The sequence below is a fragment of the Plecotus auritus genome, assembly GCF_963455305.1.
Source record: "Plecotus auritus genome assembly, chromosome: 4".
NCBI lineage: Eukaryota > Metazoa > Chordata > Mammalia > Chiroptera > Vespertilionidae > Plecotus > Plecotus auritus.
Genome location: NC_137775.1, coordinates 66535367 through 66553388, shown reverse-complemented (window position 1 = coordinate 66553388; position 18022 = coordinate 66535367). Strand labels below are relative to the sequence as shown.

General features: G+C 39.0%; 1 protein-coding gene across 2 annotated transcripts in view; it reads right to left on the bottom strand.

The window, feature by feature from the left end:
- The window catches only part of FILIP1 (filamin A interacting protein 1), a 185766-nt gene that overhangs the window by 61654 nt on the left and 106090 nt on the right, over positions 1-18022 (bottom strand). For both annotated transcript variants that reach the window (XM_080664014.1, XM_080664013.1), the window contains exon 3: positions 1100-1273. In XM_080664014.1, coding sequence (XP_080520140.1) covers positions 1100-1273 — 174 coding nt within the window. The remainder of the gene's footprint in view (positions 1-1099; positions 1274-18022) is intronic.

Here is an 18022-nt window from a genome sequence, read left to right as displayed (position 1 = left end):
ATTGCTTCCTTTAATCCTCACAACAATTGTATTATATGTGCACTGTTGTTTCTCCCACCCGACAGAGCAGGAAATAGAGGCTTAAGGAGCTGAAGTGACATGACCAAGGCCACAGGCAGCTAGTAACCATGGATCTCAAACAGGAAAATGGAGCCAGCCTGTTGACTGCATCCTATCATCTCTTAGCTTGTTAGGAGAAGATGAGAACAGAGCTTCAGTTTATCCTTGTTGCAGAAAATCGAAAATTATAAGACCATCAATCTGTTGTGAATACTGTCTAAAGGAGATCTTGTCTGAGATCTGCCAAACTGGCCTGTGCAAAGACTCGACTAAGTTAAAAGCTAAATTATAATATATTGCTTCAGACTTTAAATTTCTGTGTTCTTTTTCATTTATGATACTTATTTCACATATATGAATTTTTTACATGAATTCTGAAGAGTCAATATGGCTAGATCCATCAAGTATTTTTAACATGTAGTATCATGGGTAATTAATAACAATAGTCAATAGTTCCTAATACAATCTCATATATAATTATTAAATATAGCCCTAATAGATTTCATTTCATCTTAAAGAATTGCCTAAAGCATTTCATTGGGATTTTGCCTTCACCATTGTATTTAAGTTACTCATATGAGATCATTTTAATTATCACAGAGTTGATTAGATATAAGATACCAAAGCACAGTGGCTTTAAAACCATAAATATCAATAATAAAATCAATGTAATTTTAGGTTATCAATTTGATAATAATCTTGACAACTCAATGTTAAAACCGATAAGCACTTCACATTTTACACACATAATCTCTTAGAGAAATGAAAGAATAACAAACTGTAAGAGCATGTAACTATCATAATCACATGAAAAATACATTTCAGGCTTTAAGTATATTCCAGGAAACGCTTCTAAAATTCTTATTATTGAAATGTATCTGCAATAATTCATGAGCTATTTAATTCAGCTTAATTCTACATTAGTGCATCATAAAAATGTTGCCTTCGAAAGAAAATGTTACAGCATGTAAAATGCAAAGATGTTAAGCTATCACTCTGAGGCTTCCTTCGGAGGGGATTGCTGGTGTCATATTTTTACCTCTGAAATTGGTTTCTCATAGACATCTTCTCCTATGGATTTTTCCTGGGCAAGGATGGCGTCTCGGTGCAGGACCCGCAGCACTTTCTCTGGCTCCGCAGACCCGTAATGAGCCTCCAGAACCTCAGGCTTGGTTTTCTCCGTCTTCAGCATGTGGATCACATCTTCCCTGGCCTGTGGTGGAAAGTGCAGCAGGGTCAGACGGTTGGCAACATAAATCACATGCCGGGCTCACAAAATCAGCACGGCGCACACTGAATACATCCCCCACCTCTTCAGGGCGATTGGCAAAATCACTGGGTCTTCTGTTCTTAATTTCTACCGAAAGCAGATTGGCAAGCATATACTCTGCTTCAGGTTGCTAGGAAGCAGGAAGGCAGCAAAGGATGTGTGCTAATATTAACTACATAAAAATTGCTTTTTCTAAGTAGCAATGATTCTAAGAGGGGGTAGAACTGATCCTGGGATACTTACCCCCTTTCAGTGCAGAGAAGATCAATGACAATTTAAAGTTCTCTAGTTTTTTATTTATGCTCAGTGTAATATTCAAATCTGATTTAAAATAAAATGCTGCTCTTCCCATTCTAGTTATAACTCCATGTGTAATTAACAAAAACAGCCTGTACTAGTGATTTCCTGTTTCCCATCAAGTGATTTATTTTGCACAGAAACACATGGTTGAGAATTCACATGTTGCTGGACTGGGCTTTTCAAACTAATGTATTCACACTGAAGGTGAAATTTAACTCCTTTAACACACAGACCGCAAATCAGATAAGTTAGGTTGATATGGTCAGAGTTTATTTGTTTTTGTTTTTTAGCAAAACTTTATCATCATGTTGAAACTCTTGAGAAAAATCACATAATTATAGGGTTTAAATCATATTGACTATGGTCCCCATCACATAATGCAAATACATCTGGATGTACTTTCTACTGGTTAGTAGTGATTATCTCTCTAGTTATAATGAAGCTGACACTTGCTAAATGTACTCCCATCTAGTCATATACTTGCTTCTCCAGTAATGGTGATGAGTTTGAAGTATCCTGACTACATTTTAACTTATACTAAAGAATAAACTGGTTGGGAACAGAGTTCAGTCTGTGACAATAGAATAGAGTTTCTCCCTGTGTAATGCTAACTACGGCTTTGAAGTTATAAACCTCATGGTATTCTAAACATGGGGGTGCTGACTAGTTAGCCCTGACATAGCACCATTATACAGTTGGTCATTCTTGAGGTTCCTCACTTTTATTGCTAATTCATAGTTTCCAAAAATATCTAATTCCAGATGGTTAAAGACTAATTTATTACAGAAACGTCAATGGATTGGAATTTGCAGATTTTCCCATGTTGTTTCTGCCACATATAATGTGCACATTTCAAGACAAAAATGGAAAATGTTTATTTTGAAGAACCTAGTGGTTTGGAATTAGTGAGAAAGTTAAAGTCACAAAGAGTCCAATGGAAAGGCAATGTGTCTCCGTGTAGGGTGAAAGGACATAAACACAGATGCAGTGTCAGACGAGGCTGTACAGTGTCTTAGTGCAAGTCAGAAAAGGTGCCAGGAGATACAGCCCAGAGTCAGAGTGCAACTTGCCTCCTGAGCAAAAAGTGGGCTGTGTTTCACCCCCTATGTATTCCCTCTGCCAGGCACCTTTGTGCATGGCATAACTCCATATCTATATATGGTGGCCCTGTGGAGAGGAGCCTAAGGTATGTTGATCATTATTGGTCTTCAGACAGGACGTACTCCCTGTTTATCACACAGGTGACTATAGATAGCATCTTCTAAAATAATGGTTCTCAAACCCGACTGTATTGGAATCACCTAGGGAACTTTAAAAAATTCCAATGCCCGGGCTATCCCAGACCAATCACATTCAAATCTTTAGAAGAAGGAACTACGCATTAGTACTTCTTAAAGCTCTTCAGGTGATTCCAGAGTTGAGAGTACTGTTCCACACTAATCACTTAAGAGACCTAGCAACCATACAGAATACAAATCCTTGGTATTATCTAATCAAACTTCCCCATTCCCATGCATTTCCCATCTTCAAGTGCATTTCTTTCCTTGATCATAGAAAGGTGTCATCACCTTACTCCGCACACCTGAGGTTAACCTTTTGCTTTGGTCAAATGAGTTGTCTTAAGAGAAAAATAAATAAATAAAAGAAACATAGGCCTGTGAATTTATGGAGTGACAGGAAGGAAAATTTAGAATTGCATTTGGAAGTGAAAAAGAAATGGTGACAATGGAAGATTGGTGACCTAAAAGTCTCAAAAACAAACAACTGTCTCTTTTCCATATTTAAATCAGATGAACTAGGTTGTGGGATTGGATGAAAAAGGTAAAGGGATTAAGAAGTACAAATTGATAGTTAAAAAATAGTGAAAGGGATGTAAAGTACAGCATAGAAAATATAGTCAATAATATTGTAATAACTAGGGATAGTGTCAAATGAGTACTAGACCTATAGGGAGGATCACTTTGTAATTTATATAACTTACATGCTGTACTGAAACTAATATAAGACTGAATGTCAACTGTAATTTAAATTTTTTTAAATTCTTAAATCAGATAAAGGCTCACATTTTAATGTGAAATACAAAGACTTCTAGAGAAGACATAGAATGTACTGTTTTTTGTGTAATAAATTGAGATGCTGACTCATCATAAAATGTAAATACTTCAAGTCATCAGTTCCTCTGCTCTCTGAAATAGATTATAGTAGACTAGAGTCCTGGTGCACGGATCTGTGCACCAGTGGGGTCCCTCAGCCTGGCCTGCGGGAATAGAGCCAAAACTGGCTCTCTGACATCCCCCAAAGGGTCCCAGATTGCGAGAGGGCAGTTCTCGGGTGACACACCCCAGAATTGGACTCCCTCCTCTCTGGTTCCGTGTGCGTCACCCAAGAACCACAACTGCCAAGTCACTGCAGCTCAGCAGCTCCTGCATTGAGCATCTGCCCCCTGGTGGTCAGTGTGCGTCATAGCTACTGGTAGAACAATCGAACAGTCAGACGGTCGCTTAGGCTTTTATACTAGAGGCCCAGTGTACGAAATTCATGCACAGGTGTGGTCCCTAGGCCTGGCTGGCGATCAAAGCATGAGCATCTGGCATGGAAGGGTAGGTTCCAGCTGACCTCTGGGGCCTGAGCAGCACCTGGGTTCCCAGGCCCCCACGCGCCCCCCTCCCCCTGAGTAACAGTGTCTGAATCCCCACGCAGAGATGTGGTGAGCACGGCTGGACGCCACAGGCCAGGGAACAGCATGGGCCTCTGGGCCACCCAGTGGCACCGCACAGAAGCCAGGCAGGCAGCACATTCTCTTCTCGCCAGCCTCGCACACAGGCTCCTGCACGAACCCACGGGGAGCCCAACTGGCCCCTGCAGCTACGGCTCGGCTCACCCGGAAGAGGCCACGCAGGTGTGGAGTGGGGTCCTCTCCTCCTCATGGGTGCCTGGCACCTGAGCGCGGGGGCTTCCCCGCATGCAAGTCCTGGCATCCCAGCGGAGGGTAGCAGTGGGAGTGAGAGCAAGCTTGGCGGACACCCCGCATTCTCACCGTACCTCCGTCCCCGTCACCCCCGCCCCCAGGTAGCCGGCGAGAGGTCACAGTGCATCACCGACACCCGCCATGTTCCAAGCCGCCCCCTGGTGGTCAGCACACATCATAGCGAATGGTCGAACTCCCAGTCTCACGGTTGAATGACCGCCAGAGGGGACAATTTGCACATTAGGCTTTTATTATATATCGATGATTAGTAAAGGAACAGAATAAACACAGAACTCAAAATCTTCAGGAAAAAATTTTTTACTGAAGCTTAGAAAATAGATTCAATCATATTCTTGAGTAATTTAGAAAAAAATTAAAACACCAAAAGAAAGTGGCTTAAAAAATAGGCACTAAAATATTGTATTGAGACTAGAGCTGCTTTTATTCATTCATTCTCTCTCTTTCTTCCTTGCTTATATGTATTTTCTAAATCTTCTACAGTGAACAATCATTAATTTTTTAAAGAGAAACAAAGTTATACTTTATGAAGAAAGGAGAATATAAATGAAGCAAAGGTAAATAATGAAACAGAAAGTGCTCTTTTTTTGTCATACCAAATGCTGAGAAAGCTGCCTTCATTCTGTTTATAGACAAGCCTGTGATAGTGCCTCTGGGGTTTAGCACAAAGAAGGACGTAACACCAAATCTGCTCAAATGATTATTCTATACTCTGTTTCTGATATTGTCTTGATTCCTTTTATAATTATTTCAAACATAGCAGTGAAGCCACAGATACAACAGTCACTAGATAAGTGTACTAAAAACAGAGTGGTATAAAGATCATAGGTTTTCCCACCTAATATTTATTCTGATTAGTTATATTCTGACTAGAACGATAAAGAAATCACAGCAGAACTATTCTCATATGGCATTTCCACAAATTACATCTCTGAAAAAAATGTCTATCTCTAATTGTGGATTGAGGTAATCAGAGAATGACTCTCAAATGTAAATCAAATAATCTTGAGTGTATAAATTATCATGCTAGTTAGCATAAACTTACATGATCTGAGCATAGAGGAAATTAAATAAAGCTATCAGGCAAATAAAAATTTGAATTAACATGGAAATAATATTTACAGCATGGAATAATAGAGTGAGCCCAGCTTTGAAAAAACTCAGAATTTGTTTCCAGTCCCAGCTGTGCTGTGTGATTTGTACAAGTTGCTAACATTACTTTGACCTAATTTTATTGTCTGTGAAATAGGATTATAATAACTTCCTTAAACAATTGTTCTTAGGATGAAATCAGATATCAGTATATAAAATACCTAGTATAGAACTCAGTAGCTGCCAAGTCAATAATAACAATTTAGTTTCTATTAGGTGCCCATCATTAGATGCCTTTTTGCTGCCAAAAAAATAAATTTTTTAAGATACTAGAGGCCCGGTGCATGAATTCGTGCACAGGTGGGGTCCCTTGGCCTGGCTGGCGATAGGGGCCGAATGGGGCAGTCTCGCCCAGTCCTAATCAGGGCCAAATGGGGCCGGCCTGCCAGGAGGAGGGAGAGTGGGAGGTAGGCTGTGGGAGCACACTGATCACCATGTGGCAGCTCCTGCATTGAGCGTCTGGCCCCTGGTGGTCAGTGTGCATCATAGCAATCGGTCAACCAGTCCTTCAGTAGACATGTTGTAACGGTCGCTTAGGCTTTTATATATATAGATTTTTTCCCTAACAAAATATAACATTTAAAACTGATATAGTTTAACAGTGTAGACATTTCACAATTTGCCATTAACATTTTTTCAAAAAAGAATTTTTAAATCAGAGCACCCTCTTTCCAAAAGTTACTTACTTTCCCTGACTCAGTTTCCTTGTCTACAATATAGAGACACAAACCCCTTTATATCACAGGGAAATGCAAGGCTCTAACAAGATAATGTAAATAATGAGCTTTTAAAACTGAAAATAGGTAGCTATTTCAGTTTAAAAATTTAAGCTATTACAACTAAGCTACAGAACAACCATTATTCAGTTTACAGACATGTTAATATTGTTGGTATTTATCTTCTTGACCAAATCTTCCTATTCTATTTGAAGAAAATAGCTTCTTTCTTTTCAATTGATGTGAGACACCTATTTCTTCTCTCCCTTAAAAAATGTGCTTATGCTTGAACTTATTGTAATATGCTATTGCTACATACACTTCACATTTCATTCTTAGTTTAACAACCATAGACTAATTACCAAAGAAAAAGATGCTATGGTGGTGTAACACTATGCATTATATATTTAGAACCACACTATTCATCATGAACTTACTAAAAGCTTTTTAATTGCTATAATAATTATAATAGTGAATTAAAACAAGTGTTACTATAAATTACTGTTAAGTAAAATGGTTTAATATGCTAAGCCAATCATTAATATTGTGGTACCTGTTTAGTCAATGGGTTAAGATGGTGGCATTGGTAAACACAGTACTCAAATCCTCCCACAACCACATCAAAATTACAACTGAACTATAGCACAACCATTATTCAGAACCACCTGAAATCTGGCTGAATGGATGTCCTACAATTAAGGAATTAAAGACGAAGCCACATCAAGACTGGTAGGAGGGGCAGAGACATGATATGGGTTGGTCCTATACCCACATATAGCAGATAAAAATCAGGAGAGATATCTTAGCTGCGGAGATACCCCCTAAAGAGTAAGGGGTCCAAGCCCCCCAACCAGGCCTCCCAGCCCAGGATTCCTGTGCCAGGAGGAGAAGTCCCCTAGCTTCTGGCTGTAAAAACCAATGGGTAGCCCTTTCCGTTCAGCTCAGTTAGTTAGAGCATCACCCCAATATGCAAAGGTTGCGTGTTCAATCTCTGGGCAGGGCACATACAAGAATCAACCAATGAATGCAACAGTAAGTGGAACAACAAGTCAATGTTTTTCTGTCTTTTCTCTCTTTAAATAAAAATCAGCAAATTAAATTAAAAAGTAAAAAACAAAACAAAACCACAGCCGATTGTGGCTCAGTGAGAGGGAGGGCTGCTAAAGTCCCAAGCAGTTCCTCTTAAAGGGCCTGTACATGGACTTACTGGAACTCACTCCCTCTGAGCTCCAGCCCTAGGGTAGCAGCTTGAAAGGAACCAGGGACATACAGGGAGGAACTGAATTGTCTGCCATCAGGGCAAGAGCTGGTGGTGGCGGTGGTGGGACGAGGGTGTGGGGGTGGGTGTGGGGAGGGGGGCTATCTATGTGTCTCTCACATTGATGTTTCTCTCCTCCTCTCTCCCCTCCCTATTTCTCTTCCACTCTCTCTCTAAAAAAAAAAAAAAAAAAAAAAAAAAAAAAAAAAAAAAAATCAATGGAAAACATATCCTTGGGTGAGGATTAACAACAATAACAAAAATGATAACTATAGATCACAACAAATTTTTACACTACTTTAAACATATGATTCAATCTATGTAAATAAGATCCTACATTTTGGGGACAAAACCACTTTACAACTCTATTTTGAAAACCTTGTTAATTTTTGTATAAAAAGAATTTAAAATGTAAGAAAGTTCCTGTCCTCAAACATTACTATTTTTCACACAGAAGCTTTATCAGAAGCAAATGGTTAAAGTTCTGGGATTCTGGAAGCTGCTCAGTAGCTGCAAAGTGAACAATACATTAAGAGGACTCAAGAAAAGGGAGAGAAAGCGGGGTGGGGAGATTGAAGGAGAAGAGTCTTAGTAAAAATCTTTATTTAGTCCTGATGATGGAGGATAATAAATATGAGATAAAGTTAAGGGTATAGAAACAGACAAAGAGGCATCACACACTTCTCTTCTTTTCTACATGGTTCCTCTATGTGTCAAGGGAGGCACATGGAAGCCAAGAGCAAAAGTGTCCCTGCAGAACTGGAAGTGGATCAGATGGATTAAGGGCTTGTCTCAAATGGCTGCATGAGGGGCTGATTCAAAACATGTGGGGGCAGCAAAGAGCTACTCTGCAAAGCCCAGGGCCAACAGGTGAGTATGTTTCATCTTTTAAAGTCAGGGAAGGGTATCTGGGGTTTGCTGGGAGTTAGGGATGGAGGGACAGGACAAGACACAGGTGGAGGCCACACAGTGGCATAGTTCAAAAGAGGGCTAAACCCCATCATGCACTGTATTTAGTATTGGAGATATAATTTCATCCTCAGGGATTAAAGTCTACAGGCATATAGACAAACAATTGAAAAGACATTTACAACATAACATGATAAGCCTTAGGACTGAGGAGTTACAGGGACCTGAACTGAACTAGCAAAGGAGATTTCCTGAGGAAAGTAACCCAAAATTTCACAAGTACTTGAGCCGAGAAATAGAGAAGTAGTTAGGGCTAGAGTGTTCTTGTCCAAGAGAAGACTAGGCAAAGGCCAACAGGTTTAGATGCTGGGGCTACATGAGGCTAGAGTGATAACCGATGGGCAACGCATGGAAAGCCATGTGAACCAGGCAGTGAGTGTGCATTTTACTGTGGAACAGCAAGAAGCCTTAGCATTTTTAAACAGTAGGACAGTGACATAGTCAGATTTGTATGGTAGATCATTCACCCACTGTGTTAAAAAGGTAGAAATTCTGAATCGGTTGGTGCAGCCCAGAAATTGAGATTTAAAATATCTGTGCAGGTAATTCTGCCCTAAAGCCCTTAGAAACCACTGCTTTAAGACAGATAAACCAATTCACCACCATGAGCACTTAAAGCATTTGCTATGTTAGCTCAAGGTTCCCAGCAGGGTGTGTGATTCCCAGAGACTTCCTTGCCCCAGAGGCTTCTCATATTCTCAGGGTCTTATCAATTCCACTGATCCTTCTTCACCAAGGAATCAGTCACTTCAGACCAGTAGCCTAAACCTGAAGGGTTCTGGGAAACTGTTGGAAGTGTTTGCCAGTTCTGGGAAATAAGGGTGACCAACTATCCCAGTTTGCCTGGGACTAAGAAGAGAGGGATCCCATAAAGTGGGGCTTTTGAAAATCAGAACAGTCCCAGGCAAAGTGGAATGAACTGGTCATCCTAGGGCAAACAGCAAATGGACAGAAGACTAGATATTCCAAAATGCCCCTGCATCTAGCAGGGCAGCCATAGTGGGTTTGGTGTTCTCAGGAACCAAGTTTCACTGACATGTTTCCAAAACTTAGCTTTCTTTAAAGGCAAAATGCCATTAATCATGATTATGCCAGGTGACAATTTAAACTGTTTTCTAAACTTGAGGATTTTTTTTAAATTTGGGGGAGGGGGAATGGCCCAAAATGAGTAGGAGAGAATGCTTAGTTTTTTTAAAATATATATTTTTTATTGATTTCAGAGATTAAGGGAGAGGGAGAGAGAGACAGCAACATCAATAATGAGAGAGAATCATTGATCAGCTGCCTCCTGCACACCCCCTACTGGGGATCGAGCCCGCAATCTGGTCATATGCCCTTGAGTGGAATCGAACACGGGACCCTTCAGTGTGGGAAATCACCTATTGTCTTCACTAGCAAAGAGGTGTGGACAAGAATCCCGGAATGCTGGTGACCCTTGAGCCCTGGCAAAGGTCAGAGCTATGCACCCACTGTTTAGTCGAGACAATGGTAGCTGAAGCAACTTCCCCACCAGACAGTCATGTAAATCCTTACTGATAAGATAGTCTGCCTGTTACTGGAAATTGCCTGCCCTAAGGGCTATAGGTGTATCCCAAATTGAATAAAAGGATGGCAAGGTCTGAGCCCAACGAGTCCTTCCTCTTGAGTTGGGCTCCCGCCTGGTCCCCCAATATTTCTAAATTATTATTTCTTGTCTCATCTCTTTCATTTGCATGTGGCCCCTCTTCCTGAGCCCGAACCCCGAACCACATGGGACATGGGTCTTCACACTTCGGTCCGCAGGCTGATGCTCTATCCACTGAGCCAAATTGGCTAGGGCTAGAATGCTTAGTGCTTATACTCATGTGTCATAGCTAAACAGGGTGCATCCTCCTGAAGCATTCAGATTACTTAAGGACTTGGGGTGGGTGGTAGTTTAAAACTCTCTCAAAACATGAATGCAATTTTAATATTCACTTTAATGTTTAGGGGAAAAAACACAAGATTAACAAAACATTTGCTTTAGGCAGATAGCTTGGGACAGATTCTTCGATGATGCCACCATGACCCCCAGTATGGTGGTCCACTCACCTAGGTCTGGAGGGAGCACATTCAGTTGGGAAGTTTGAGAAGCCTGCCCCTACCATCTGACACTGCACACCTCGAACAAGGCAATTCTCTGCCAATAGCTGCTGACCTTAAATGGTGGAAGCATTTGGAGGAAAGAATAAGTCTATTTCTATGCTTACGGAAGAACCAGGATGTCACAGTTCCTAAACACGATCCCTCCTTTGTATTATTCAGTTAACTCCCTACATATGGTCTTATTGCTGCAGTGAGCCAAGAGACCCTAGAAAAGATGATGCCGGAAGACCAATGCCTGCCCATCTGTGAATGCTTTCCCATTCTGGAAACTCAACTCAATGTTCCGTACCTATTTAAATAAAGTGATTTATTAGTTTACTTGTCTGTTTCTTTATTAGGCTGTGAGCTGCTTTGAGGATGGGGTAGGGGGTGGGGGTGGGGAGGAGAGGACTGTGTCTACACTGTCTACTAAACGAGTGTCTGCCCACATGATAGGCACTCAGTAAATATTTGTTGAAATAAAGAGAAGTGAAATAAGTGATGTGAAGTCAGAGAGGCATAAACCAGCTCTGAAATTCTCAGGACAATCTTAACTGCTTAGCCTTGTTTAAAAGATCTAAACAATTACATTCTGTTAACTTCCATTCTTTCATCTGACATTCTTGTCTACAATTTAGGAGTCACTTTGTTCTTCTTAAGTTTATTCCAAAAGAAAATATGTAAACTGAGTAAGAAAAAAATAGTACATTCCAGAATGTTGTAATAGGAAATAAACTATCTTTAAATCTCAGACAAATTGAATTATCCTATTTATCCAAGTTAGGTAAATATGAAATTATAAATATACTGCATGAAAAAAAGCTATGTAGTCTATGATGGTATTAGCTATTACTATAGAAATAAAACCCATATTTTCTCCTGAATTTTAGAATGCCAAGTTAACATGACTAATAATACAACATTCAAGGAGAAGATGCGGCATGGTTAGTTTAAAGGGTCATTGAAGCTAAAAATGTGTCTTTTGGTTTCTCTGGAGAAATTTCTTTCCACAACTATATGGTCAATAGTAGCCTAATAGTCTTTATACAGCTTGTTCATTAAAGACCATTCTCTTCTAGCATTTCAGACTGAAAATCATCCAAAAGAAATCTTTTATTAAAATATCACAGACAGATGCTATTTTTCATGTTAAAACTTGCTTTTATTATCACTATGATGCTTGAATTTTTAAAAGTAAAATTCCTCAAAATCCCGATGGTGTTTTTTTACAGAAATAGAAAAATCCATCCTAAAATGCATATGGAATTTCAAGAGACCTTAAGGAGCCGAAACAATCTTGCAAAAGAATAAAGTTTGAGGCCTCACACCTTGATTTCAAAACTTATTACAAAGCTACAATAATTAAAAGTGTGGTACTGCCATACGTACAAACATAGACCAGTGGAATATATTATGAAGCCCACAAATAAACTCTAGAATATATGATCAAATGATTTTTCAATAAGCATGCCAAGACCATTCAATGGAGAAAGGACAATCTTTTTAACAAATGATACTGGGGAAACTGGATATCCACATGCAAAAGAATGAAAGATAAGAACCTGATACCATATAAAAAATTAACTCAAAATGAATCAGACCTAAATGTAAGAGCTAAAATGCTTAGAAGAAAACATAGCGGGGGAAACTTCATGACACTGGATTTGGCAATGATTTCTTGGATATGACACCAAAAGCACAGACAACAAAAGAAAAAAATAGGTAAAGTGAACTATATCCAAATTTAAAATAGGTAAATTGAACTATATCCACTTCTGTGTATCAAAGAACACAATCAACAGAGTGAAAAGCAAACCACAGAATGGGAGAAAATATTTGCAAACCATATATATCTAGGCTATATAAAGACCGCCTACCACTCAGCAACAAAAAAACCCTAACCTAATTAAAAAGTGGGTAAAGAACTTAAATAGACATTTCTTCTAAGAAGATATACAAATGGCCAACAAGCACATGAAAGAATATACTCGACATCACTAATCATTAGGGAAATGCAAATCTAAAGCACAGTAAGATACCACTTCTTACTCATTAGGATGGTTATCATCCAAAAAAACAGAAAATAAGTATTGGTAAGGTTGTGGAGACATTGGAATGATTGTGCACTGCTGATGAAAATGTAAAACAAGTTAGCCACAATGGAAGCCAGGATAGTGATTCCTCAAAGAGTTAAGAAGATTACCATATGACTAACAATTCCACTTCTGGGTACAGACCCAAAAGAATTGAAAGCAGGCACTCGTGTTCATATCAATATTCTTCACAATAGCCAAAAGGTGGAAGCAACTCAAGTATCCATATACACACAATGCAATATTATTTAGTCCTACCATTTGCAACAGCATGGATGGAGCTGGAGAACATTATGCTAAGTGAAATAAGCCAGTCAGAGAAAGATAAATATCACATGATCTCAATCATTTGTGGAATATAATGAACAACATAAACTGATGAACAAAAACAGATCCAGAGACAGAGAAACATCATATGCTCAAACCCCAGAGGGAAGGTAGGGGAGGGTGGGGTAAGGGGGAGAGATCAACCAAAGGACTTGTATGCATGCATATAAGCATAAGCAATGGACGCAGACAACAGGGGGTGAGGGTGAGGGCAGGAATGGGGGGACAATGGGTGAGAAAAGGACACATTTGTAATACCTTAATCAATAAAGGGAAGAAAAAAAAAAGGAAGGGAATGCTGACATGCTGCAACGGGATGAACCTGGAAGGTAACTATGCTGAGGGAAATTAGCTAGTCACAAAAGGATAACTGCTATATTATTCTACTTATATTTCCTGTAAGTACTTAGAATAGTTAACTTCATAGAGATAGAAGGTAGAATGGCGGTTTTCAAGGGTATAATTATCTCCAATCCTTTGCCTAGAGATTACCACTTTTAAAAAAAAGGATTCCATGTAATAAATCATAAAAGTGCAGTTGTATTTTTCTAGTGGTTAGCTGAAAGTCACAGTCATCCATGGATTTGAACACATTTTCATTACTTACGTGGTTTTCTTCGTTTTTCTTTTTTACACACATTGGGATATTAATAGTACAACAGCTGCTGTGTCCTGGATTTGAAATTAGATACGGTCACAGGGTCCCCCATGCAGTGCTATGTTTTACAGTGTGTAATTTCTTAAATTCCAAAAGACTACAATCTTGTTGTTCTGTGCTAATAAAGACCTTGGGCAGAGCCCTTAAACTGCCCACCCCCTATATGTAATCAGGTCCGGAAAGTCGAGTCCAGTTTTCTGTGAACCAGTTGAGAAGCTGAATTCCTTAAAACTTGAGAGCAGCCATTGCTAAGGCACAACAAGGTGATTATTTTCTCACTGGGGTTGTTTATCCAGGTCCGTAAATTTAATCCCATCAACATAAACCAGCTAGACCAATCCAGGACAGATAAAACATCTGTACCAGATCTGGTACCAGACATCTCTCTCTGAACAGACATCTCTGGTATATACAACTCTGCTTATTTGGTTAAATTTTCTTCACATCCTTACTTTTCCCTAGGATTGTCTCCTTTTCAGAAGGTCTCTAAAAGCTTTTTCAAGCATAAATGAAATCCTTCGATGTAATCCTGTCTGGAGGATTGACTGGCAGGCTGACCCTGCCACAGGCTATTTGCATGAGGAATCAAGGCTCTTCCTGAGAAAGAACCCATCCCAAGGGAGGAAGGGCACCATTCTGCTGGAAGGACAATGGAGCAGGGTCAGAGGGGAAGGGTGAGTCTGAGTGCAGCACAGTGTCTGTCACTCAGACTCCCCTCCAGCCCACCCCCTAAACCCATGCCTGAGTCCCAGTATGAAGGACTGCCATAAAAGACTCAAATAATGACTAGAGGAATTGGTAAATTAGAATTCAAGACTTCCATACTCAGTAGAAGGGGGAAGGCAGGAAAGGGCAGCCCTCTCAGTATCTTGCATTACGCTCTCAGTGTAGACACCAGCCTGAGCAGCCCTCAAGTAGACATCAACTGGCATAAACAGAAGAGAGAGCTGTGTTGGCTGTGCTTCCAGCAGGCACTTGCAGGGGCAGCCGTCATTACCACCGTGGGTTGCCGTAGGAAAAAGGGCAAAATGCCAAGTGCCAAATGGTAGCCTAGTGAACAAATGTGGGTCATCCTCTGAGGACTTCCAGCCTATTCCCACAGAACAGGTGGGAGCAGAAGCAGGAGAGGAAAAAGACAACTTAGTTTCTTTTTATTTCATTTTTTACCTGACTGGTGAGGGCTGAATAATATGAGTAATACTTTTCCAAAAGAGAAAATATTTCAATCAAAGAAGATAAGACTATATCGTCTATACAGAATTATACATGAGGTTTATTTGGCTCACATAACATTGAATTCCTTTGGGATTTGTTGTGTGTATTCACTTTAGCCCCTGATCTAAGTGAATTCTATATTTATAACATACATTTGGTCAACTTAAAACAAGTAGAGTTCAATTTTTTTAACAAGAATACAAGAAAATCTCAGCCATTATGAACCTACAGGGAATGTGATACTGTATTATTTACTTTTATAAGTAATCAAGGGTTAGTACTTTAAACATTAAAGCTTTTTAATTTTAAGGATTTGGGAATAAGAACATCCTGAAATAACTTATAAAGTCCCTCCCCTCTTAAAAAATATAATGTACATAAGTTAATGTTTTGAGAACTCCTGGTGATCATCTAAGTATCAATTTTTCTGGTGTACTCAAGATGTATATTGTTATGTGGTTCCTTAACCTACTTGCACTCTATCTTTCTCTTTAAACAAGTTTCTGATGTATACTTAGAGCTAGTTTTTTGCTTATTTTTACTCCTACTAAAGGGAAGTAATGTGTAGAAAGAGCATGTGCTTGGGATACTTGAGTTAGAAACATGCATTAGCACTACCACTAGTGTGACCTTGAATCAGTGAGGTAGCTTCTCTGACCTCAGTTTCTTCATCTGTAAAATGGGCATAGCAGTAGCTACCTTACAGGTTTTATATGGGCGAATGTATAAAGGTACCTGGCAAATGTTAGTTGTTCTGTGCTTTGAGAGTCAAATAGATAAATTATGGCTCTGCCATTTACTATAGCTCTGTGACCTGGGCTGGTTAGCTCTGAACTTCAGTTTCCCCACCTGCAGAAGAATGAAATACATGTGAAGTGACTAATATGATGCCCAGAATACTGTAGATGGTCAAAGTCAATTTCCTCTTTTCTCATAAGAGTGAACTGGCTGATCTGGAATTGCTGGATCTACTGGGCAACCTAACCAAAAGGCTTTCCACAACCTGATTCAGCAAGTCCAAGGCTAAGGTTTTCCTCATCTCCATTGCTCTCAGTATCCTGCGACTGCCCAAACCAAATCTGCGATTCCTATGCCACAAACCTAACAGACACTGGCACACACGTTGGCTTGCTCTGTGCTTCTGAGCCTCCTGCACTATTTATTGATGTGATTTGAAGATGCAGCTCCCTCTCTAATTCAAGAATTTGGACCACACTGTTTACTCTAGAATCTATAGTTTTTCATCACCACTGTCAAAAGATTATATCGCAGCAGAAATGACTTACCATTTTTTCCTAAAGTTTTCTGAGTATTCTATTTAAAACCTGGCATCAGTAAGAAACAATGTTAGAGCGCATATCTTGTGCCACACACATGCTGAGCACAGGCATTGCTTATAAGTGAAGGTGCAACCGAAATCAAGCCCTTCAATTTAGGAAAATAAAATAAAAGTAAGTTCAAAAGAGATTTGATAATTTTTTAAATTGCATCTTTGATGTTTAATAAAATTTCTATCAGTGCTGTCCTTTTTTAAAGAAATGAGATCCCTGAAAAGCCATAAAACTTCTATACTATTTGTTATTTGACAACTGCTTTTTATGAGCAATATATGGCCTTCTGGTGCCATGTCACAATTTGAAATGCCTAATCTACCCTTTCAAAGAGAAAATGTGGTTGATTATATCCACGCCTACAGTTATTTTTCTTTTTCACTATATTGTACCAGAGATGGGGCACATTCAAAAAATTTTTAAATAAGAAAATCTCATGTGCACTAGTATTGTTACCTACATGCCAGTGTTCAGGAGCTATGTAGTCCTCTGTGATTTGAGAATGGGCATGAAGTGTATACAGCTGCCATTTCTGATGCCTGACACGTCCCTAATTACTGTACTCAGCACTTTGTAATTACAATTGGTCTTTTTCTCCCTGAGAGTTCAGTGAGGGCAGAAGCCTCTAGCTCTCATTTGTGTCCTTAAACCCTAATACAGTGACCGACACAAGTAGGTGCTCAATAAACATTACATGTATGAATAAAGTGTGTTGTGTGTATGTATTCTACTTATCCAACAACAATTTCCTCTGTTTTCCTTTTCTAAGCATGTACATTTTCTCCTTTGAGGAGAATAGCTTTTTAAAAATCTACCTTCTACCTTTCACTAGAGAAAGCTTAGATTCCAAAAGATATTGGCTTATTACTTTCATCAATGTTCATGAAATTCTTGTCAAATTTCCCCATGACTTCAGGTTCCTTATTGTATATGAGGAAAAAATAGAAATGTAATACAGTTGATTCCCATTACCTGCAATAGTTATTTTCTGTAAAGTTACCAAAAACATTAAATTTGAGAATACTGAATGAATCATTGCTCCAGGGAGAAATAAAGTTCCCACAAGCCTCTCATCATGACATTTTCATCAACTAATCAATAGATAACTTCATTTTATGTGTTTTTCTGTTTAAAGACAAGTAAATGAATGAATGAATGAGTGAATGAATGAATATACATGGGTGGTTATCTGACTTCTGGATGAGGGAAAACTTTCTCTGAAATGACAAAAAAGATTAGACCTTCTACAAGAAATATATATCATAACCAATTAAACAACAAAATAGAGAGAGAAAATATTTGTAACAATTATAAGAGATATACTAGTAGAGTAACTAACCTCAGTTATAAGGAATTTATGTACTAGGTGTACCCATTAATAATGCAGATTTTTTCAATAGATGGAGCTTCACATATGTTGATATATATGCAATTTGATATGTATGCTATTATGTTGTATTGACAACAAGCTTCAAAACTTCATATGTCAAATTTTCTGAAGGTGTTAACACCATAGATATTTTTACACTTAAAAATGTTGAATTTCGTGCCAAAAAAAGAGCATTTGCAGGAAGTTTTAATTCA